The sequence below is a fragment of the Channa argus genome, chromosome 13 (genome assembly GCF_033026475.1).
Source record: "Channa argus isolate prfri chromosome 13, Channa argus male v1.0, whole genome shotgun sequence".
NCBI lineage: Eukaryota > Metazoa > Chordata > Actinopteri > Anabantiformes > Channidae > Channa > Channa argus.
The window spans coordinates 9,027,148-9,051,865 of NC_090209.1; the positions used below are offsets into that span (position 1 = coordinate 9,027,148).

Sequence of the window (24,718 nt, forward strand, 5' to 3'; positions counted from 1 at the left end):
GTCTTTTCTTTAGACAGTTATCTCAGAGAGATAAAGAAAGCCTCCCTCAAGGGTTTATGCCAGGTCATATGCAGTGGGAACTGGCGCATGCAGTACAGTAAAAAAAGCATCTGACTTATTGCTACGTTACACATGACATTCCCATATCTCGCAGTGGTTTCTCAATAAGATGTCTGAGTGCTCCTTTGTGGTTTTATGCTTGAAAGTAAAGCACATGATTCCACACGCAGATCATGACCAAGTGATTAAGCTAAAAAGAGAACTTACTTGTTATGACTGTGATGAAATCTGCAATGTGTCAGATTTGACCATCTGGCATTATGCCTTACTTGCCGTAGCGCGTCAATAATTAGTGATTATGTTTAGCTCTCTCACCTGCACCACTCCGTGCCCAGCAAGCACACCTTTCCCATCATCTGTGTGGGCTGGGATTGGCTCATGGTTTAAGAGGCTGAGGTGTTGCAGCAAATAGCACAAGCTGTGGGCTGGTCCATTCTGCGGCTCGAGGGAGGTTAATGAGTGAAGCCGCTGGGCTATCAGCCAAACATGAGCAGCAATGTTAAGGCTCCCACAATGAGCCTGACTGTATTACCACTGAGCTCTGTCTAATTATACACTCCCAGAGAGGGAGCGGGAGAGAGAGAGAGAGAGAGAGAGAAAGAGCATATTAGGCAGGGTAAAGAAAAAGTTATCAAGTGTCACTGCGTGTCAGAGAGAGAGAGACTTACTAAGAGGGATGACTGTAGATTCAAGTTGTTAGGGTGAGATGGAAGGTGTGTGTCAGTAAGAGCATAGGAAATCGAGAAGGAGGGAGGGGGTTGGAGAGATCAAGCAAGCTGGGGAGAGAGAAAGAGAGCATACTCACGGGTAGATAGCGAGAGAGAGCAAAGAGGCAGTTAGAGAGTGAGAAGGAGAAGAGGCAGGAATAGGATGAAGGGAGGGAAGGCTCAGCCGTAAAGAGGAGGAAGAGACTCTCAGTCTCAAAACTGGATATTCCTACGTGCCTGCTGCTGCCTCATCCAATGAATAAACTCTCTGCTACCTGCTACGCAAAGGCACCCAGTGAGGTATGTGACCACACTGCTTCCTCCTCTGAGTGTGTGTGCGTGTGTAAGGTCGCAGGTGTGTTAGCAACTTTGAATGAATGGATGAACGAGCAATGCTATGTGACTTAAACACTTTGAGGAAACCAGTTTAGGCATTACTGTAAGTACATGTCATCCCGAGAGTGGGTTGGGTTTATTACAGATCGAAAAAGTGTTTGAACTGTGTGTGTGTCTGTGAGACAGAGAGAGTGCGTGTGTGTGTGTGAAAGTGTGTGTGTGTAAATTAGCTTGTGATATACACTCATGTAAGTCAGCACCTGGGGGGGGGGGGGGGAGTTATGAAGTGCACGTGGATATGAAGAACAGAAAGTGTGAAGAGAGGGTGAGTGTGACTGATCCAGAAAGAAGGAGCCTATGAGGAAGACAGAGATAGACAGTGAAAGAGAGAGATAGGGAGATGTAAAGGTTCATCTCTCAGCCTGATGGCAGATCAGGACTTTTAGAACTAGAGCAGTGGGCTGAAATAGCCCTGGTCCAGAGATAGCCAGGGGCCCTGGAGGAACCCGTTTAAACTGGGAGGGACGGATATGAGATTGCTGAGAGTGGTGTCAGTCAAGTTAGGGAAAATTTGGAAAGAGACAGAATGAGGGAGGAGAGGAGAAGAAACGGGAGGCTGAGAAAGATTTCATGTGATGAGAGGGAGGATATGCAAGGACACCAGTTGTCTGGATTTTAAATTCTTATTTAATAAGTGTAAAAAATAAAAACATTTACTGGGAGAACTTTTGAAGTCTCATTTAATTATTTTTTAATACAACTTGCATAGCTCTGCTTCTTTGAGAAGCCTAAATTTGTCGGCTTCTGTGTCCCTTTGCGGAGAACACAGAGTTGTCTTTGCGGGTCTGTTGGTGACCCACTCGATATCTCCTCTTTTTTCACTTTTTTTTTTAATTGAAATACTATGCTGGTGTACAAAATTATGACTTCTGTATGTCTATTTCTGTTACAGGGAGTGCTGTCCTTCTGCTGCACTCATAAGCCATATGCTGCATATAGGAACATTTCACAGGCTCAGCTATAGATGTCTTTCAAGCGAGACATACAACATTTGTCCCTGCTGACTTAATTCACTTATTTCATTTACGAGGACTGTCTGCTTGAGTGTACAGGAAGTCTTGTGTCACTGAGGGATTGCTTCTAGAAATGTTTGTTTTGAGTGCATTATTACGAAGTGTGTTTCCTTTGTTAGGAGCAATTTATGCATTTGTCATTTGGGTGGTAATGTCAGGACTGTCGGTGAGAGCCCCCAAGGTGGGGCTCCCGTTGTATTGAAATGACTTACGTTGTGTTGTATAGTATCTTACCATGAGAAACCTCCTGGGCTTCATTTTGTATTCCGGCTATGTGCTAGAATCGTGCCCCAATGAAAGATGACAATGAGAAACTGAACGTGTGTACATTAATGAGCCTTGTGGGGGGAAAAAACAAATGCAACTTGTAACTGTGGACTGAATGAGAAATACAGCATGTTCTCCCATTCCGTGTTTCTTAGAGTACTGTCACCCTGATGTGCAGAACAGGCCTCTTGTGGGAGAAGGTTGAGTGGCTGCTAGCCCTTTAAGAGGTCTATTTTTACAGGGGCACACTCATGCATGGAGCGAGGCGCACAGAGGAGGCAGTGGCACACGGAGACTCTCTCTGCTATGCCACACTTCCATGACTCCACAAAGCACTTCCTATAGGACCAAAACCTAGCGACAGAGTGGTTGGGAGCGAGTCTCAAAACTTGCCCAGACCATAGAGGAGCATGTGTTCTCTCAACGCAAGCTCAAACATGAAAATCATCAAAACTTGAATTTACGAGTTTTCCAGCCGACAAGGAGAATCAGCCCTTTTCAAGTGGATCTCTCTGAAGTCTAAAAGTGATAATGAGTGGGAGCTAGCAATAAAGACACCCTTATGCACACTGTACACAAATGTGCCAACATTCCCACATACTTGTTTTGATATGCAGATAGCTATGAAAGAAATCTGAAAACATTCATGCCCCCTTCTTACAAGCACATAATACACTTTAGTTTACTTACACCTACACACTCCTCGAAAGAAACCACGAAAATGAACACATTCCAGAACATTTTTTTCACACACACACATCCGTGCACTTAGAGGTGCGCATAGTGCTGTACACCCACATAAAAAATTACTTATACATCCTCAATATCTGGACCTAAAATAATCTTCTTCCTTATGCAATCTACATGTTATATAATGCATGGCCTGTCATTATCACAGCGCTCCTTCACGCCCTGCTGTGCCTCTCCACCTACAACACCACACAGACAGGCAGTCACACACACACACACCCTGCACCTTGTGTTGACAGTCAGATACTCTACTCTAGCACTCTCACCCACGTTGAGTGTGTGCTCTCAAACATCCAGCCCGATGAGTGAGAGGGAAAGACGGAGAGTGGGTGGGGTGGCTGGGGAGTGGGGGGACTGAAAGTGAAAGAGACAGAGTGGGAAAACTTAGAGAGTGAAGTGTACATTCAAGCAAAGAATACTTATTTGCATGATTATATGGATCTGTGGATGTGTGTTTTCAGGGCTGTATGTTATATGAAAAATCCCTTTGTTCACCTATTGAAACATTAGTGGGTGACACAGAATAGCACATACTTCAGGCTACACCCACAACATAACCTTATTCATGAAATTATTGTCTTTACGGCCCTGTTCCTCTTGAGAGTCTCACAAAAAACCCTCACCAGTGCAGGATGTGTGAGGGTTAATCTCACTTACTCTCACACACAGTCGCACCAATGATGCACAGACTTGCATGTTTTTGCATGTCTTGCATGTCGTCTTCTCAGAGAATGCAAAAGTTGTCAAACCTGAATCTGTCTTGATTTGTGGAAACGATTCTAAAGAGTGTGCTTACTTATGAAATAAACTTGTACGTAGGATGTATAGGCATATTGTAAAACATGAGTTACTTTTGTGCTGCATTTTTGCCTCAGTGAAGGAGACTTGCGTGACCACAATATAGGTTTTCTCACAGTTTGCATAAAGGTGTATGAGAATTGGCCTGGGAGCTCAGCCGAGGAGTCAGGAGTGTGATGAATAATCCCAAACAGAGGCAGATGTCTGAAAACAGTTGACACCGTGCCAGACTACTTTAAGGTGACAGACACACCTGTTGGCAAGGATGTCCCATGAGAAGAAGGCGCAGGAAGTCATATTTCATGGGATGCATTTACATTCAGAGCCCACATAGTGAAAATATTGTGTGAATGTGTCTTCATATGCAGACTATCGGTTAGAAGTCTCTTTTTCGCTCTTTCTGTTCGTACAGATCATTTTCTTTGGCCTTGACTCGCTAACCCTTGTGTACGATCAAGCAGTATGTTCTCCTCCTCCTCCATGCTTCATCTACAATAGGGGTCAACGACCTTTCAACCCTGCCACCCACCACTTACACCCACAGTTTTTCAGCCAGGCCTGCATTTATGCCTGCTGGATCCCATGCAAATAAATCTGCCGTCTCATACAGACAGACCCACAGTGCACAAACACAATATATTACACAGTATCAGTTTTGGTATCACTGTACAGAAAGTGTAACATTTGAGATATCCTGTAGTCTCTAGCATCGGTAATTTCCTGAAAACCTGTCCTGAAATCATATACTACCATCTTTACTCTTGCATTGCTTTCCTATTCACTCTATCTTTTTTATTCACTTCAACGTTAAAACATGTTTCTCTAATTTAATTTGGGATATTTTTGTAATTATTAGCAGAAATGATCAAATACAAGAGTGACAAAGGTCCTTTCTCAAGTGGAGCTGGAACTCTCCCTATTTTCATTTTGAAAATGAGCATTAAGCCCACTCAATCCTATTTTAAAATCATTTGCAGCACCCTCTATAACAAATTGCAGAGGCTATGTGTTGAGTTAATGGCAATGATCATGTGTGGCTAGGCAGAAGATTTGGTGTTGGAGGGGTAGTAGAGCAAGAGCAAGAATGGCAGTGTAAAGCAATGTGGCTTTGAATGCCAGCAGTAGATACAAGTATGCAGACAGTATCTGTGAAGCCAGTCTAGACAGTCTCTTTGAAAATGAATGGCACTTGAGCTACCAACGGGAGACCTGGCCATGCTCTCTCCATGGAGATGTCATCACTCTGTTTGCTTACAGCTTGCTGACATTTTGCTGCTAAACCAGAAAACTAACAGAAGCCCACTTTGACTGGCAGTCGCCAGGGGACAGTGCCAAAAACAACAAATCTTTGGAATGAAAAGCAATCCCCTTCCTATTTTACACACACACACACACACACACACACACACACACACACACACACACACACACACAAACACTTGTCCTCTCTCTTTCAAGCTGTTTCTACCCTGTCAGACTTTGTCTCACTCTCTGAGTTTGTCTCCCTCATTCACTCCCTCTCTTTTTCCTTCCACCCCACCTCCCACCCCACTGTAAGCTACTGATCTCACAGTGTGAGAGTACTACTCGCATGATGGGCTCTGAGTTGGGCTAATTATGTCACAAAATAGAGAGAGGGGCTGCTACCTGTGTGTCAGTAAGAGGATGAACAGAACAAAGCTGGACACCTGAGAAAAAAAGATAGAAAGACAAAAGCATGACTGTGCATTGACAGTACAGTATGTGACATCATTACAGTTCCATAAAAAGAAGAATTGCTTTCAACCTAACCAAAAGTGGTACATTTGATGTTTGTTTCATTTTTTTTAATCTGTGATGCATATGATACCTACAAATTGAAACCAGCCAACTCTTTGTGGTTAAAAATGTAGCTAGTGCAGAAAAATGCAAAAATGCTACACTCATCAGAAGACACTTAAATGTCAATATATGACAACAACGTAGCACCTGCATTGGAAAATGTCAGCCCAGAGCTATGCAGAATACCTGTGAACTGGGCCTCTTGTTCTTTGTTTAGCTCTGCGTGCACACGTACATGTGCACTACATGCCTGTGTGCATTTACAGACGAAGAGAGAGACCAGAGAAATGCTGCAGTAGTTAGCCATGGTCAGAGGAGGAGGAGGAGGAGGAGGAGAATAGGATGTTTTGCTTCTAACGAATGTTTGACCTGTATGTCATTGGTCAAGTCATATTTTTAACTGATACTGCGTAAAAGCCAGCTTAGGAGCCATAGCTGTCTTATTTATACCTTAGGGGCTAATGGCCTGTACCACCACTTGGGGATTTCTTTCCAGAACTATACTAAGCCTGCCTTAGGCCGTACCAGTTAGGATTCACAGGGATTAACCCAGCAATACATTACAGGTGTCACCTTTTAGTGTGCATCACTCACACTGTTGTACTCTCTTGTCTGTTAGCTCTCTTCTTGAAATGTGACTTGTAAACTGTGTTTACAACTCCGCTTCTTAGAAGGTGGTGTGTTCTGTTTATTTTGGCTGCATTTATGACACATCCAGTGGATGTTTCTTGTAGATGTTTCTGTTTCTTTTTTAAAATTGATTTGGGCCACAGCATGGTATGCTAGTCTGTCATGAGTTTACAGAAAGAATCAGTCTCACAATGATTCCTCTGTGCATGCATGTTGCTGAGTACGTGCATCATTCCTGGTGTATGTGTGTGTTGGTGTTAATTGTAACTCCTGAGCCATAAGCCCATCCTCATTGTGGTTGAGCCTGCTGTGGGCAGGGCTGCTGGCTCATCCTGTTGAAGAATGGGTCAGAGCCGTAGAGGCTGACCTGGCCTTTTGCCCATTAAGCTATTGCCCGTATCACCCTGTCCTTTTATTGGCTTAGCCTGGCTCCCTGTGGGGTAAGCCACCACACCAGTAGTACTCACCGCCTCCCCTCACCCTCCCTCTGCCTCCCATCTATCTATCTATCTATCTGTCTATCTATCTATCTATCTATCTATCTATCTATCTATCCGCTGTGTCCTCTGTAACCACCCCCTCCACATTCCCCTATTCTTCCTTCTCCTCTGTTCAGATCTGTTACATTCAGCAACAAATTTCTGCTGCATCAGATGTCCATCATAGATCCCCCACTTAGCCTGAAATGTGATCAGACACCTGATACTACACAAAATCTACAAACTGAAGCTACACAGGACGATGAAAAAAAACATTGTAAAATGAGGATTTGGTTTTTTTTGAAGGAATAAGTCTAAAACAAAAAATCTTGTTCTGTGTTTATTAGAATCTTTTGTTGGTAAAGAAAAAGCTACCAGATGAAGTGCCTGACCCCTGTTGCTATTTTACATTACATTTCTACCGCTATGATTTTTTTGGGTATAGTCTGACTCATCTGACCTTTCTTGTCCAGGCCTGACCCTGTGTGTGTGTGTGTGTGTGTGTACGTGTGTGTGTGTGCCAGGCAGAGAGACAGACAGAAACAGCTAGGAGTGATGAAGAAAGAGTGTTTGCCAAATGTCTCGGTGGTGCCATAGATGATTGACAGCACAGTATGACTACAGTGTGTATTTGTTCGCGTTTGTGTAAATGTGTGTGTGCGTGTGTGGGTTCAGTATGCTAAATATCAAAGTGTGCATGCACATGTAGAGCACAACAGTCATTTCTATATCTCCACATTATAGTAAATAACCTTTGATGAACCCATTTCTTGCTCTATTTCCTACTCTTTCACTATGACTGAACTATTACATCTAAATTTATATCAAACACAGATTCCTGTTATGTTTATGTTTGGTAATATTTACTATCAATTGTACAATTTGTTTGTTCTAGATTCTGGGAAATTTTAATTGCATACGTAGAGAAAATTAATGATATTATTTACTTCAATACAATAATTTGTTCCTAGTTTTTGATTTTTCATAATATTTTAAACATGATTTCTTACTAATTCCCTGACCTTAAATGATCATATTATGTGTTAACTATTTATGAAGGTGTACTGAATAATCATTATGTGTTGAACTGTTGTAAGAGGAGCTATGAGCTGCTATTTGACATAATCTCAGAAAAATGTTTGTAAGAGCAATTAGTTAAGTTTTCTTTAAAAACAAATTACAGTTAAAAAATATAATTTCTGCTAGTAAACTAGTTTGAAATCTAGTTTCATTAATAAGTAGGAAACCTGCAATTTTCAGCCTCTTGATCTTTTTCATTGAATATGATTAATTCAGTTATGAACAGATGGATTTTCTGTATTTCATCCCACCATTTAGATTATTTTCCTATTTATTTATAGCCCAAAAATTAATGTTAAATAAAATTTATTTTTACCAAGTTTGAAAATTGATTGAATTTCCATGTTACTTTGGATCTGACATGCAAGCCTGCTACCAAAAATTATTTTGATATATATTTATATTTGATTTTGATTTAATATGAACCAAAAATTTTATATATATATATATATATATATATATATATATATATATATATATATATATATATATATATATATATATATATATATATATATATATATATATATATATATATATATATATATATATATATAATATCATGTTTTTATTTTTACTGTGCTACTTCTAAAGAACCCAGACAAATACAACAAATGCTGGAGCAGACAGCACTCATGCCCACACAACCTCAGTGCACATCATCTTCAAACAGCATTCGCTTTGAAAAATTAAAGTAATCTTCTCCTAAATGTCAGAGGAGACTTTCTTTGCAATTGTTACCTCACTATGTGAATGTTTCAATGTGGCCTTCAAGCTCATGTGTCTGTACACACCTCCAGGTCTGATTAGCTTTCCATTCCACTGAGGTTAAGAAGTTAGACAAGGCTAACCTCTAATTTACTGTTGGTGAAAGCTTGGATGAATTGCTCTTAGAAAAATGAAAGAAAATAAAGTTGCCTTTTTACAATTAACTGTCAATAATAATTTGATTGCTTCGTTAAATCCTATTTCTCCCCGTGCTCTAATTTACATGCTCACTCTTGTGTTGCATTTCTGCTTTGATAACTGTCATAAAAGTGTTTGAATTGAGATTTGGCCCTGTTTCTTTGAAAAGGAGCAGACATTTGCATTGCATTGCCTTTTCAACCTTGGGCCTGTTTATTATTTTTTAAAATGCTTCTATACTTACAGGTGTCTGATTTCTTGGCGTAAATAAACTACACTGCTCTCACCTATTCACTCCTAATAAGCCATACCAGCCATGCCAACACACTTCACTTACACTGACTGAATCACTGAAGCAAATCATTGAGAGCTCTCCTGCAGTGCTCCTGCCTGTGTATGAGCTTGTATATGTGTGTGTGCACATAAAGTCAAATCAAATTTATTCATAAAAGCTCTTTTAACAAGCAGGTTTGTCACAAAGTGCTTTGATGAGAACAAAGGACACAAATTCAGATGAAAACTACAGATAAACAAAAAGAACAAGTATTGTGTGTGTGTGTGCGTGTGTGTGTGTGTGTGAGGTTTAGTTTTGAGTCAGAAGCAGCAGCAAAAGCCTGAGTCTGAGAGTGTGTGTAGGATGAGCCTCCTACCACGTTCCTCCCTGTCTCTCATCAACTGTCTCTCTACCTCCCCTCCATCCTTCCCTCTCTTTTATGTGCCAAAATGTCTTTTGACGAGTCTTCATCACACACATCGAACCATGATGTGATTACTGTTTAACTCATTGATTAAATTACTTCTCATACTTAAAGAATCATTTAGTTAGTGAAACGTAATGTGTAAAGAGCAATATCAGACAAAGACAGTATACAGTTACATATATAATCTGTATGTGCTGCATCCTTGACTCTGTGTGTGCGCGCGCGTGCGTGTGTGTGCATACCGTCTGCGTGTATATGCATGTTTGTATCCCTCTCAGTGATTAAAGCAAGTGGGCGGCAGCAGCAACTGGTCTGCCTGTGTGGCTCTGCATAGCAGACATGTTTCTCACTGCTAGATATTACTCATTTCCTCAGCCCTTTGCACACACAAGCACACACATACACACTCTTGACACACACACATACACACGCGCTCACATACACAACAGACACAGGAACGGATAGCAGGCTCTCATTTCTTTCCCTCAGTTTGGTGGGCTCGCTGGTGTTTTTTCATGCGTACAGAGATCAGAGGCAGTGTGTAGCTGGAGGCTGCTGATAACTGCGGGTGTTGTAACTGGCGGTGGTGCTGTGGAGGAGCAGTTTAGCACAGTGAGGAGCTGAGGAGTGGGTTGACCCTCTGGGAGAACTGGAATATGAATGACTACCAACACTGGGATGTCTGCTCAACCTGCGCTAAGGTCAGTCAAACATCTCATCACAACAACTACCAACTGCATCGACCTGTCTGTGTGCTCCCAGATGATTTAAATGCTGTTTTAGAACAAGAGTCCTAGTGAAAAGCTGCTTCTGACTGCTTTTCTATTTCAATTGGAAATGCAGGGACAACTATTTATGCTTTTTGTCCTGTTAACTAGGCAAAACTAGCTAATAATTTTCTGTAGTTCTGTTTTTCTGTGGTTTGGTGTCATGAGTGTGGAGGTATGTTTGACAGTTCTCCTGAAAAATGCATGCAGAGAAAAGGCGGGATGAGATGGAGGGGTGCAAATGCATACGATTTGAATTGATAATTACTTGAGAGCGAGTTGAAGAATATTTTTATTTTACAGTTTAATCAAATTTACAATTGTTCAAAATAGTTTAGATTTTTTCCCCCCAATTTTAGGAAAATGTGAAATGAACTTTTTATTCACATTGTGTTTATGTTTACAGAGTAATTAAAAAGCCTTGAGGAGAATTTCATGTGTAATACCATTAAATGTATGATCCACTAGCTTTTAATGTATATAAATACTAAGACTACAGTAGCTCCAGATAAACTCCAGCTCGGTATGCATGTCTGCACAGTGTAGGAGTGTTCTGTGAGAAGACGTTTTATGCAAACTCCTCCACATGCACAATTGTGTTCTTTGTTTTGTTGTACTTTTTTTGGCAAGTTTATACCAGGTCTATTTTGACCTTTTTCATAAGGGCTGTGAAAATGATGCAGCTTTAAGAGTCATTTCAGGATGAAATACTGAAACCAGATTCAATCTAGATTTCATCTTGACAAGTTCTTGTGCAGCCTAAGAAGCCTCTAGCGTTCTTAAGTAAAAATAGGTGGTAAATTAGGCAGATACACAAATCTTTCAATACTGTAACTTAAAAATGCATTTTGTATTTTTTCAGATTTTGGGGAAATGTTTTTAAAGAAAGAATTTAGTATTTTCTTTCTTTTCAGTCAATACATTACTGTACGGGAATTGCTATTGTACTTTTATATTACCTTTTTGTCACATTTAATTGATTTAATGTATATAATAATTTTTTCACTTTCCCAAAAGCTGAAAGTTCTACATCAAATCTGGACATAAAAAGTTAACTTAAAGTGTCCATCCACTGTGTAAGGAATAAGTTGTTTATTTGTTGTTACTGATTGAAGGCTTTATAAGGTTTTATACGGTCTCCAGCCACAACATTAACCACATAGTGGTTGTCATGCTGTTGTGGACAGGGGTCACCACGGGTACTTTGACCACCCCGCAGTTACGCAGCCCCATACACACCTCGCGGCGATGCAGTGTGTGTTCTGACACCTGTCGATCACAACTGGCATTACATTTTTCACCACAACTTTAAAAACCACCAGAGCGATTTAATGTTGTGACTAGTTTTGTGTGTGGAGTTTCTTTTCTTTATAAAAAAGCCATGTTGTCATTCAGCGGAACTCAAAATGGATCAGTAATGCTGGACTTAAAAGGTTTTCACATTATTATATAATGTTAATTGACCAAATTATTGATGATAATAATGATCTATTATAAACATGTCCGACGTTCTGCTTCATCACACAGTTCCTGTCAGTGTCTGGGACAACGAATCCCCCTCCTTTGACGGCCCAGTTTTCAGTTTTTCACTCAGATGTAGGAACAGCTTGCTCCACTCTAACACTTATTCTGTTTTTGGACCAAGTCACTTGATGAGCAACAGTTTACCCGCCTCTCCATGGAGTATCCCCATCTAACCTTTCTAACCGACTGAATGTGTGTGTGGACACAGTTGCTATGGTGATAGTGTGGCGGATGGTGAGACGGCAGGGAGTTGGTAGGCTGTTGAGACAGACTTGCGGGTAAGTGCGGGGCTGAGTGACAGCATGGTGCTGCGGTGTTGTGGCGGCAACAGGAGCAATAATGGTTGTGGTGCTGGTGAAGGGAACAGCTGGGCTGACGCCACAGCAGCCATCACTCCAAAAGAGCTCATTTAAAACATTTGGAGAAGAATTAGTGGAGCTCCCCCGCACTTCTCACTGAATGAAACAAGGCTGTAAAATCTCTGACACGTTGGAGGACTAAAACACAAACACACACGCACACAAAGACCTAAACAAATAAACACTTTCACACACTTCCAGAAAAAAAAGGGAAAAAATGACACATGCACATAGAAAAACACAGCATACATGCATGCACACACTCTTAAGTCACACACACTTCCCCACACCCCTGCTGTGACACGTAATTAATATGCAAAGACACATATCCTGTATATACAACAACTGGTGGTAATATCAACAGTGTTTCTGTCAGCTTTTTGGTGGGCGGTGACCAGCTTTGCCTATCACAGGGGGAGTAAGTACAGCCGCCTGAGGGAGTATTTCGGTGTCTGTTGCTGTCCGTGTGTGTCTGAAAGAGAGGGTGGAGGATGCTAGTAGTAAGCTTATATAGAATAAAGAGAACACCCCGGGGGTGCCGTGGGGGCGGTTCATAAAAGTGGTACAAAAACATATCTACATATTCCAATCATCCCCTGAGAGTCAGAGATGAAAACTCTCCCGCTGTGAGTGTTTTATGTGTGTGTCTTTTTACACACACGTACTGCACTGCCTCTGAACTTCATTGGCTGCAAAATGTATTTTTAGACCACATGTGGGAGTAATGTGTTTGAATGAAACAAGTAAGTTGGGTAGTTTCAGCCCCACCGCAGTGCACACAGGTAATGACTAATTAGTGACAGCTATCAGGAAGAGTTTCTAGCCTTTTGAAAGTAGTTTGGAAGCAGGAGTTACTGGCTGATTTCTGTCTGACACGTCTGAGTGTTTGCATGCTTGACCAGATAGCAAAGTCTTAATGACTAAAGTCTTCTTTTTCTGTGCCTTCCCTTTCGTTTACCCGCCTTGTCTCTGTTTCTGTCATCATTCATCTTCTCTCTAGGTGAGTGGTGCTTCGGTACAAAGGAATCCACATTGATCTGACAGTGATGCTGTGTAGCAGCCTTCCCCTCTGGCTGTGCCCCTCATTCTCCCGTGAGGCCCATGTGACCTAGCCTACACCCACACAACGGGGGCCCCCACTGCCGCTGGAGCCCACCCATGAATCCCAGCCCCGACCGCGGCAAAGAGTGCCTCCCTCCCAAGAAGAGGGAGTCTCGACAAGGATCGGCAGAACACCACGTCCCTTTGGATGACTTTAAACCCCCAGTGCCGCACCGAAGTCGGCCCGGCACAGGGAGAGGGGAAGGAGGCAGGGAAGCTAGTGAGAGGGAGCGAGCTCTGACTAACCCAAACCCTCATCTTCTGCACACCCCTCCAGCCCCTCCTGCTCCAGCCCTCCAACTGCCTCTGCCATGGAACCTGAGTTACTCTCCCACTGTTTCTTATCCATTTTTCTCAGGGCAGGTCAGCGAGAGGAGAGGCTCAGGGTCTCCTGCCTGGAAAGATGATCATTTGTCCTCAACCCTGTCCCACCCCAGGTGGCTAAGGGGGGATGGTGCCCTCTCCTTGCCACCTTCCCCATCTTCCTCCTCTGCTTCCTCCTTTAAGACTCCCTACCCAGCCGATTCTAGAGACATGTGGTCCTACATCAACAGCGGCCGGCGCGACTACAGTTCCACTATCTTCTCTCCGTCCTACTTGTTTAACCACACCTATTCCCAAGACACAAGCTTGTTTGAAGCCAGACAGAGGTTCTTGGGCAAGAGGTCCAATGGCCTGGATGGGCCAGGCAGCAGGACTGCCTCAACCTCCAGGCATTTGCTCACAGGAGAATATGGCAATGATAACAACAGAACCAGGTTGGATGCCAGTCCACACAGCTCCCATACCAATGGTGGACGGAGACAGCAGGAGGAGGTAACATCCCGTGTCCATTGTGGAGGGCCATTTTTGACAGAATCTCAAGTTCAGGAGGGTCTTGAGTCACATTCCTCACTGCAGGACAGACATCCGCATGGGATAGTTAAGACCAGCCCCAATTTACTCTCAACCAGTCCCCATCCCCTTGGACTGGATCCCAGGGCAGGTAGAGGGGGATTATTGGACCCCCTAGGGGCCACACCAGCTGAAGCCCAGATCTACTACTCCTTGGGATCAGTATGTCACCCCAGTCCTTTGACCCAGGCTTATCCTCTTTACAGTCCCTCAGGAACACCTCTATACAACCTGCACAGGGAGCCAGGCCCCAGGCATCACAGTCTAAGGAACTCACCTCACTCAACCCTGGGTCAGCCTAATAGCCATGACAGGTCACAAAGAGACCGGGACAGAGAACAAGAAAGAGACAAAATCGTACAAAGGGACAGGGAGCGAGGCAAAGATAAAGAGAAGCACCTACAACATGACAAAGACCAAGAAAGAGACAGTGAGCGTGAAAGACGACGGGACAGGGAAAGAGACAGAGGGAGAGAGTTATCTCCTTCACATCGTCACACCTCATCCCCGGTCCTTCACCTATCTCCCCCTGCGCTCCTACCTCATTTCACCAAGGGTTCTCTGATTGAATTGGCCAGTGGGCGGTTGAAACGTGTGGAGGAGCTGCGGACTGAGGACTTTTTGAGAAGTGCAGATACCTCCCCAGAGTTTCACCTCAGCGCTTGTACTGTGCTGCTGATTTCCCCCAGCAGTGCACAGGGCTTCAGCCACCTGCAGGTCCACCTCACAGACCGCAACACTCAGGTCAGCTTTCTCTATAGATAAGGGTTTCAGTTTTTAAGCAACAGGTATGCAAATTACAGCAAAGTCCAAATAATGACTAACTGCACGATAAGACGAGTGTTAATGCAAATGATTCACAATGTAGGCTGTAAAACTTGATCAGGATAAAACCCTCCAGATCAAGCTCACAACGTACACATATAATTATATGTCAGAGTCAGACTGTGGTGATGATAAGTGACAGACATGAGAGTTGATTGATTAAGTGTATAATGATTTTGTGGTTTTGTGTAGGAGTTACTGAAGGTGTTGGTGGAGTATCCATTCTTTGTGCAAGACCAAGGCTGGTCTTCTTGCTCTCCTCAGAGAACTACACAGCTGTATGGCCTGCCCTGCCGCCAGCTCATGGAGGGGGATGTCTGCCTGGCTCTCACCCCAACACCTAGCCAAACCCAACGGACACACACGCGTACTGGCTCCAGGTCCCATCGCACGCAACTTTTCTCCAGGGCTGCAGGCGAGTCCAGCAGTTCACACCGGGAGGAGATGCCACCTCCACCCCCGCCTCCACCTCTTCCTCACCACCCACCTCCTCCTGGGCCAGTCCCTCCCTGCGCTTTGGCTGCAGAACCTGCAACTCAGGAGCAGCCACGTCCACGCAAGCGGCGCTGGTCTGCCCCAGACACCCTTCCCTCAACTGGAACTGATGAAGGCCTCTTGGATTTACCTCATGGCTCCAAGTGAATGAAGTGGCAGTAGAAACTTGCACATGCATACATATACCTGCGTATTTACACACACACAAAAGCACATACACACCCTCCTTGTCTCTGTTGCACCCACCAAGACAAACAATGGAGAGACCTCAGGGCAGGGTTGCAGGGAAGGAACAAGAAACAATAAAAAAACGCAATTTACGGTTGTCCACACTGTTGCCCAAAAGATTGACCTAATCTCCTCTCCTCTCCTCTCCTCTCCTCTCCTCTCCTCTCCTCTCCTCTCCTCTCCTCTCCTCTCCTCTCCTCTCCTCTCCTCTCCTCTCCTCTCCTCTCCTCTCCTCTCCTTTCCTTTCCTTTCCTCTCCTCTCCTCTCCTCTCCTCTCCTCTCCTCTCCTTATGGGAGCAGCAGCCGAAAGATCACTGGATGGCTCCTAACAGACACACTGAAGACATTTAGTGAGACAATCAAGCACTTGTCTGTGTTCACTGTTTTTGTAATGGTTGTCCCACACACCTACTTACTGACAGTGTTTTCTGCAGGGTATCAACTTTCAATCAGTGTTATCAAAGTGAACGCTATTGAAGAAGTGCAGATATATATGAACAAAAATGACTATATATATATTACATTACAGATGTTATATACAGTAAATATGCTAAACAGATTTAATGCAATCTCTCTTGTCAGTTTCGCAATGCAGTTTTATTTTTATGTGTTTCTTTTCTTGCTTCTGGGCCGACGTCTAGATGTCGGCCTGGGCAGGCAAGGTGAATGTATGAGCAACTCTTCGCCTTTTTTTAATTCTAATCACTGGGAGTCATTTCAAACAGTTGTTCGTCAAGGCATTGCCCTCCAATATGTTCTTAACATTATCTCTGAGAAAGGGAGAACACTAATGAAAACTGCGTAACAGACAATCCCACCCACACAGACAGGTCTGTGCCACATCGCCTCGACACTCATGGTGTTTTTCCATTAAAACTGAATGATGGAAAGTGCTGTATGGCTGAAGAGTAATGGTGCTAATAACACGTTGGAACATGATGCTTTGTGAAAACTCTTGACCCCTGTGTACTGTACGCTTCTGTTCCCATCTAATTTTTTATGTACTGTATATGTTTGAAGGCAGAGAAATTGATGAAAGTATTTTAAACTCTGATACGGGTATCTCCTCTGATTCAGCACACTCTCTCACTTTAGTTTATGTGTTTTTTTATTTTCAAAAAGAAAACCTTACCTGTTGATTTTTCTTTTTCAATGTTATAGCTACACAAATGTATATTTTTAAAAATTGTGAATCTGTTCTATGATGTTGGCTAGAAATAAAGAACAAAAAGCTTTATAGATTTAAATTAAGGTGTGATTTTTTTTTTTCTCTTAAAAAGTGTTGTTATGTTCTGTACATCTCAATTACAGTTTAATACATATACTCAATACGCCTTTAAGACAGAAAAACAAACATAAAATGTACATGTTTTATTGCTTTTCATTTTCATTTTCACAGCTCAAAAGTCTTGCCAGTCTGGCTGCAGGATTGACGGCAAAATAAAATCAATAAAAGGTAAAAAATATTGTTTTAAATAATGCTTTGCTTTAAATTTCCCTTTGTGTATTGTATATATTTAGATACAAATAGTAGCCCTGTCATTGTATATACATTTTCACTGATAACGCCATGTCTGTTTTGTTCTAATATTAGGTGTCTTGTGTAGTTGTCCGGGTGCAGGGTAGGTTTGTCCCCGCAATCCTACATGTTCTCTTCCTCTGTTTTGGAGCTCAGAGTTGGCCGCTTCTCTTCAGACTCTCCCAAGTTGTACATCTGCAGCAGTTCCACTGCAAACAGGGGCACCACCTGGCCAACAGTACACAGTGTATTACACAATCAGTGTGATGATGAGGACCTCTGCTGGTGACTGACAATGTTACTTCTGGAATTCTAAGTTTCTATTCAGATGATGGATGTACTGTCCACACGACAGTGTACATGCTTTCTTGTCAAGGTGTTAAGTCCAAAAAACTAATTGTGATTTCTGCCTTTAGACTGTTAACAGACCTCACCTGAAGAGTCATTTCGGGCTCATAATGTTTAAAAAATTTAAAGGGCATATTCAGCACTGTTGCAAGTCTTTAGGGGCGAAAAAACATCTTAATATGATAGTGAAATATTTTTAAACCAAACTCTGATTCACAGGGCAAATATATTTTTTTGGAAGTACATCTACATACACAACGCAATCTTCATTCAAAGAAAAGGTTCAAGAGCAGACAACATAAAAACAGAGAAAGAAATTCTTAGCCCCTTTCCCTCACAGTAACAAACCTGTGCCATGATCAGCTTCCTGGTTTTCAGTACATTGGGGTCTGGGTACTCCTCTCCAAAGCAGAGTTCAATCTCACAAGAAGGTGCAGGCCCTTTCCCATGTAGACAGCTCTGAAGCCCTGTACACATATTATTTAAAACATTCAGACAGATCGTACAAACATATTGCCTTTTTGCATGGAACACAAATGCAACATTTGGCATGTTTTTACTTCCTTGCATCCCAATTTGTTTCTTTGAATGAATCATTTTGTAGTCCAGCGAGATGTGACAAAGAAGCAGCTAATTCAAAATCTTTTTTAGTAGGTATTATTAATATTCTTTTTTTTTATTATATGAAAGGTTTGCATGCACTCTTACCAGTGAGGAACATGGGTATATCAAGCAGTTTGAAGGTCTTTTCTCGCTCCAGTTTGTTGGGTCGGTCGGCGTGTGGAGCCATGGGACCACTCCAATACACCCTGCCCTGGCAAAACCGTTTGATGTACACCCCATCTGGGGCCACCCATAATAGCACACCTCTCTCCAGGTGACAAAGAAGGCGATTCATTGCTTCAGCCATGCATGACGGCAGGGATACAGAACTCGGGGTAGGGAACACGAGCTGCTGGGTGGTGCAGGTTCCATAAATTCGTTCATTTCCTACGGGAACATGGCCCTGCAAGATGAAGCACCCATCTGGGCTCGTGGTGGTCACTTCCATTACCCTCTGGCCCTGGTATAACAAGATTACCTGCATTCGAAAGTCTACACACACAAAATGAATATTTGTTATTTTCATCTCATTCAGTCCAAAGACCAGCAGCATGTTCAGTTGGTTCATCTCTGTAATCTATACATCATCTTACCTGTTACAGTAAATGCAGAGCTGATGAAGGCAGGGAGCTGATTGTGAACTTTATCTGATAGGTCACAGTACATGTGCTCCCTCATTAAATCCACTGAAGCAGAACAGAGACATGAGACTCAGAGACACAGAGACTCAGTGCATTCTCAGGCAAGCTAACGACAAATGTGTGCTAACAAGTGTGGACGTTGTTTTAGATTTAGAGAAATATTTTGTAAGCTGTGGGTTTCCGTAGACCTATGTGTGAAATCGTATTGCAATCCAAATGTCCAAATGTCCAAATGTCTGGGCCAAAGAGGTCAAACCCCCTGTGTCACTGTCACACATAAATATACAAACATGATACAAACAGCTACAAACTTTGTAGTAGAGGATTGTCTTTCTGACATCTATGGGCACCACCAGTACTGTAATGTACTTTTAAGGTATTTTTACTTTACCAGGGTATTTACACTTTGTTACGTCATAATTTGACTTAACTACATTATCGAGGCAAATATAATACTTTTCCCAACTTTTACTGCACTAAATTTATTTAATAACTAACTAGTTACTTTTTAGACTCATGTGAGTCATTTGACATTTTAGATTCAGATTGTAAGACAAAACACAGTATAATTAATTTGAAATTCACAAGCAGTAGGCTATAGAAAGCAGTATAAAGCAAAATAACAAAAATTATAGTTATTAAATTAAAAACTTATGATCATCATAACATGGTATAAGTTGTGAAATAAGCTCTATCATTATCAGCGGTGAATATGTATCAATAATTTTAATCCCATAATATTAGATTTGTTGATGTAAAATGAATATAAATACTACTTTTACTTTCAGTACTTTATGTGGTTTTTAATAAACCTGTAGTTTTACATAAATAAAACACTGAATTCTGTGCCTGGAACTTATAACAGGGCATATTTACACTGATGTCTGTTTACGTCTGTAATACTGGACACTCTTCTTCATAAGAGTACGTTTGTGAGCAGCACTGGTCTGTGTGTAACCCTTACCAGTCAATGGCTTTTCTTCTTTTTTATTTGCTTTAAATGATTCATCTTGATAGTGAAGCTATGAAAACAGAAAAAAACAAAAATGGTAGGTAGCTTAGGGTTTATAAATTATTTTTCTAATCTGTTTTTAATAATGAAGATCCTGCTGCAAAAAGGCACTTTTAACAATAAGTCTTCCTCAGATGAGGATGTCTTGTGGCAAATATATAAAATAAGTAGCAAAAGGGAAAGAAATCACCTCAAGTGCTAATTATGGACAATATATACAGAGTAATATTTGTGGTATAAGATTTTAAAACGTTGAATGCAAGAAAAGACAAAGTACAAACATATTTGACCTGAGGACACTGTGAATACGTATATTAGCTCCACTAACTTTTCATATTTATTTACAAACAAAACTTATACCATCAAAATCTGATTTTCATCTCTAATTTTTTTTCCAAAACCCCAAATAAATAATAGACTTTTTAAAGAAAAGAATAAAGAAATAATGACATTTGTATAACAAATAGCTTTAGTCTTCACCTGTTGTTGAAAACTGTGTCTCTTATAAGAGTTGCATACAATACTGTATATTACTGTAGTAACTTTGAGGTATTAAGCTACAGCTTTTTTGCAGTACATCTTAGCTTACCTGTCTGTCCAGAATATTGGGGCTCTTTGGAGACCTCTTAGCCTGGATTTTTATTTGATCCTTCATCTGCATGGACTCTGAGGAAAGAAACAAGCAGGGGAAATATTAGGGAAAGTAAAAGACCCAGGAAGATTGATACATAGAAAATGTATTGGACTGATGAAAAGTTATTCTTTGATTATAAAAACATTCAAAACTTTTTTCAGTATACTGCATTTCATGTCTTGTTTTTTGTTTGTTTGTGCTTTTGCTTTTTAATACCTCCTGCTGTTCAATATCAAGACAAGCTCAACAGATTTTAAAAATGACTGAGAAAGAAAAAGAAACATGTCTTTGGCTTTACCTGCGGGCCTAATTGACCCAATGTCTTGCTGGATGCTATAGACTTTGTAGGGCTCAGTGATGTCCAGTTGGTTGCGTTCAGGGACCTCCTGGAAATCTGTACTCTTGTTAAGTGCACAGCGAAGACGCGTCTTCCACATGGTGGGGTCAGCTTTATCCCTCCCCTCCCTGTATTTGCCCTTGTACACTGCCCAGGCCTGAATGAAAAATATTAAAACATTTGATTGTTATTCATAAACAAATTCTGATTAAATGAAGAAAAAAAAACTGGGGATAAACTACTTGTTGAAGTAGTTACAGTAAGAAAATCTTTATTGAATCTTGAAAAAATATGAGTCATCAATCTAATTTAAAATTGTGAAGTTATTCAACTATTACTAATTAACAAATTAGTAAAGTTAGTACAGATTGTTAAATGCACTTAAATGCACATAAGTCTAGCATGATCGAAATTAACTTCAGCGAATGAGATATTAAATTCACCAATTTATTTAGTTATAGGTTTAGATTGTTTTCTTTGTCCAGTGCAGAAGAATATCTGTCCCCTAAGCTGAATATAACAATGAATTAATTTAATTTAAATTAGTTAATTTATTGTTAATTAAAGGTATTCATCTTCCTTTGAAGATTTCACCTTTTTTCCTTTATTAACATTGAATCTGAACTTTTCGTGTCAACATTCTCATGTTGCAGTTCTCTTGCAGACTGCGTCACATTTTCCACCAGAGCACAGAAGATCACAGACCTTCTTGCAGTTGTCTTCAGAGTCTCCCTTCTGCAAACGCTAGATGTGGTTAAACATCTAGTCTCTTCACTTTCCCATAAAGCTTTGACAACACAAGAACCTATGTAACAATTGTTAGTTTACGTAAGCTTATTCTCTCCCGACTCGGCTGCTAAAGCTTGTAGCTCATGTGACAGGAGTCACAAACGTTTCAGTGACTTCCCCCACTAGTGTCTTACTCTGCTTTATGTTACATGTGAAACTCTATGCAGAGTTACACATGTACCATATTCCTTCCATTTCTTAATAAAACATTTAAGTGAACTTCAAAATGAATTCAGTGACTTGGATATTTTGTTGAATCCATCCCCTGACTTCTCCTTTTATAATAAGTTGATTGGAGTTTTCTTTTGACTTCATTGGATTTTGTCCAGAATACTGATTAACCAGTAACTGGACCTTCAGATACTGGTATATATACAGTATGTACTACAATCCTGTAAATGCATTCACTGTTCTCAGCTGATATTCACTGAACTAACTGTGCTACTCATGATGTATTAGGTGAGTTACTTTAAAAGGTTGAATACTTAGCAATCAATGATTTTCGGACTCATTCATTCACGTGCTTTACATACTGGTATACTGGCTTCCTTGTGACTTTTAAGAAGCACTTGTATTAACTAGACTCTCAACCTCCTACTGTGTTCCACACAGAAAAGTGTGAACATGTATTTTCCCCAGTGGAATAAATGAAAATATTTTTTCTTCACAGCTTCCCACAGGTTATAAACACAGTATATTACTGTTGAGCCAGTATCCAACACTTCTGTGGCACAAACAGAGCTAAGCTTTGTTTTTTTGTCAAAGGCTGTTTGTTTCTCAAATCTCTTCATGATTCCTAAAAAGGATATAGTAATACTAATAATAAGAATAAGTGAATTTACATATATCACTTAATATTTCATGCAGGCAAATGTAACCTCTGAACTAAATAGGATCAGAGGAACTTCTGGTAAAACTGGATATGCAGTAGGCTACAGGCGCACAATTACATTAATAGGCCTGATATGTAAAAATAAGCTTGTCGTGTGATTTAGTCATGACCTAGATTTGGCAAAGGTGTTGTTTTATCACCCAGTAGAATAAAACTGTGATAGATTAATAATTAAAAACTGTGGGTTTAGCACACATTACTTGTGGTTGATCCATTTTCCTGTTGTAAAATGAAAACCTTAAAATGGCACTTTGACTTAAAGCCATAGCTGAATTCATAAGTTCCACATAAAATGCATCAGAACATGAAACAAAGAGTTGACCTTAAACAGAGCCGCATCCTCCGTCTGTTTGTAGTCCTTTTTGGCGGCGTGTTTCCAAGGGATCCTGAACATGGTTTTCTCCTCATCCTCCCAGCACAGTCCTTCATATTTCCCACTCTCTATCTGGGTTATCAGCCACTCTTTCAGGTGCAGCTTAACTCCTTCTTCCATCTTCAACACATGCTGTGTTACAGGAAAAAAATTCCACTTTCAAATGTCAGAAAAGACATGTGCAAAGTGACTCGATCACCCTGAAACCTAAAAACCAGCTTGGTAAAACGTAGGAACTTTATTCTGAAGCTTCTCACGCTTAAATAGTATTTTACTCCCAAAACTGTAGACTGATAATATATTAAAGTTTTCAAAACTTTTAGACAAAAAGACCTTACAAACTTAAATGGAGAAGTCGTAACTGCAATTCTGAGCTCTGGAAGCGAAAGCGAAAGCTTTCAACTCATTTAATACTTTCGGTTTCCCACTGCTCGTTGCTACGAAGTTCAATCTTTTCTAAGGTGCAGACTGAGGGAAGGCGAATACGAGCAGGTCACTGGACTGACAAATCAAATTCATCTGGCAGTAACTTGCTTTACAGACACTTTTACTTTGCCCACCGTTTTTAAGTAAAAGTATGACATAAGTGATTCCCCTAAATGACATTAATCAGCGGAGGGTGGGAGTTGTCTGTATAATGAAAACTCATCTCCGGAGTCAACACAGCTACTACATCATATTATGTTTTCTTTGGAAATGTTCCTTTCATTTCCCCCCACAGCAGAATCAGTACGTGGGCATGACAACATCAGGGAGTATTAATCACACAGTCCAAGCACACACACACCCACACACACACACTCACTCACACAAACACACACACACACAGCAACATGAACTGTACAAATCATACTGAAAGATTCATGTGAAAATGAAAGTACGTGGGTGTGAGGGGTTTTTTTTTTCCCTCAGAGGCTTCACCTTCGTTTGATATGGTTTCTTCTCCTGAATGGAGACGCAACTTTTTCCTTAGACCATGTCATGATACTAATATACAAATCGATAAAAAGGGGTTTGCAAAAAAAGAAGAGAGAAGTATCGAGGCAAAACACTGAATGGACGCAGTGCGCAGTTTTCGCCAGCAGAGGGAAGTGTGCATTTGCAAGTGGGTCATCACAGGCAAACGCCTCTTTATTCCAACATTTTTGCACCTGAGACAGAATGTGAATGAAAGTAAAATGGTTTATGGTGGAGGCAAAATCGTCTAGCTTGTTATATTCAGGGCTCAGACAACATCTGTCCTGGAGCAGCATCAAAAAGTAAACACATGCTGCTGTAGTATTTATAATGTCACTTCTGGGTTTTTTGAGGGTCCTCTCTATGTTGGGACCCTGGGCACTAAGATTGATTCCATTCAATTATGCACCAACAGCATAACAATTTACAGGTTTAGCCTTAGATGTAAAATGCCCTAATTCATCAGAGGTACAGAGCCACGCATAAATAGTTCAGAGTAAGTGGGTTTTGTCAATTTGGAATTTTACATGGCATTTCTTATGCTTCCTCTTTCCCCAGCTGGTTCAGCAACTACAGGTGACCACAGTTACCACAAACTTCAGCCTCAAAACTCACTGCACCACTCAATTAAAATTTGTTCAGTGCAATGTCAACAATGAGAAAATTAAAGTTAAATGGGCACATTTATAAATGAGTACGGGGCATTGATGTTGGAATGTACTTGAGCCCCTCCACACCTGTTTCTGAAAACAGAAAATATAGTTTTTATGTCCATGGCAAAATAATAGAACTTTGTAGTACAGAAATAGTTA

At 41.0% G+C, this 24,718-nt stretch overlaps 2 protein-coding genes across 4 annotated transcripts; one reads left to right on the forward strand and one right to left on the reverse strand.

Moving 5' to 3' along the window:
* Nucleotides 1-720: 720 nt before the first annotated feature.
* zmp:0000000926 (ataxin-1) lies at nt 721-17,048 on the forward strand. Of its 3 annotated transcripts, XM_067527531.1 has the most exons (4): nt 721-1,067; nt 10,134-10,309; nt 13,259-14,997; nt 15,271-17,048. In XM_067527531.1, the coding sequence occupies exons 3-4, from the start codon at nt 13,417-13,419 to the stop codon at nt 15,718-15,720; spliced, it is 2,031 nt and encodes a 676-aa protein (XP_067383632.1). In that variant the 5' UTR covers nt 721-1,067; nt 10,134-10,309; nt 13,259-13,416; the 3' UTR covers nt 15,721-17,048. The 3 variants fall into 3 exon arrangements, with proteins under 3 accessions (XP_067383632.1, XP_067383633.1, XP_067383631.1); XM_067527532.1 differs by lacking the exon at nt 10,134-10,309; XM_067527530.1 differs by lacking the exon at nt 721-1,067 and having other exon boundaries at nt 8,702-10,309.
* A 109-nt stretch (nt 17,049-17,157) lies between these two features.
* irf10 (interferon regulatory factor 10) lies at nt 17,158-23,356 on the reverse strand. The gene is made up of 8 exons (XM_067527533.1): nt 22,899-23,356; nt 20,857-21,052; nt 20,514-20,590; nt 19,877-19,934; nt 18,865-18,957; nt 18,377-18,763; nt 18,017-18,135; nt 17,158-17,548 (listed from the first exon to the last, which is right to left on the reverse strand). Exons 1-8 carry the CDS (start codon nt 23,067-23,069, stop codon nt 17,444-17,446), a joined length of 1,206 nt encoding a protein of 401 aa, XP_067383634.1. The 5' UTR covers nt 23,070-23,356; the 3' UTR covers nt 17,158-17,443.
* Nucleotides 23,357-24,718: the final 1,362 nt, after the last annotated feature.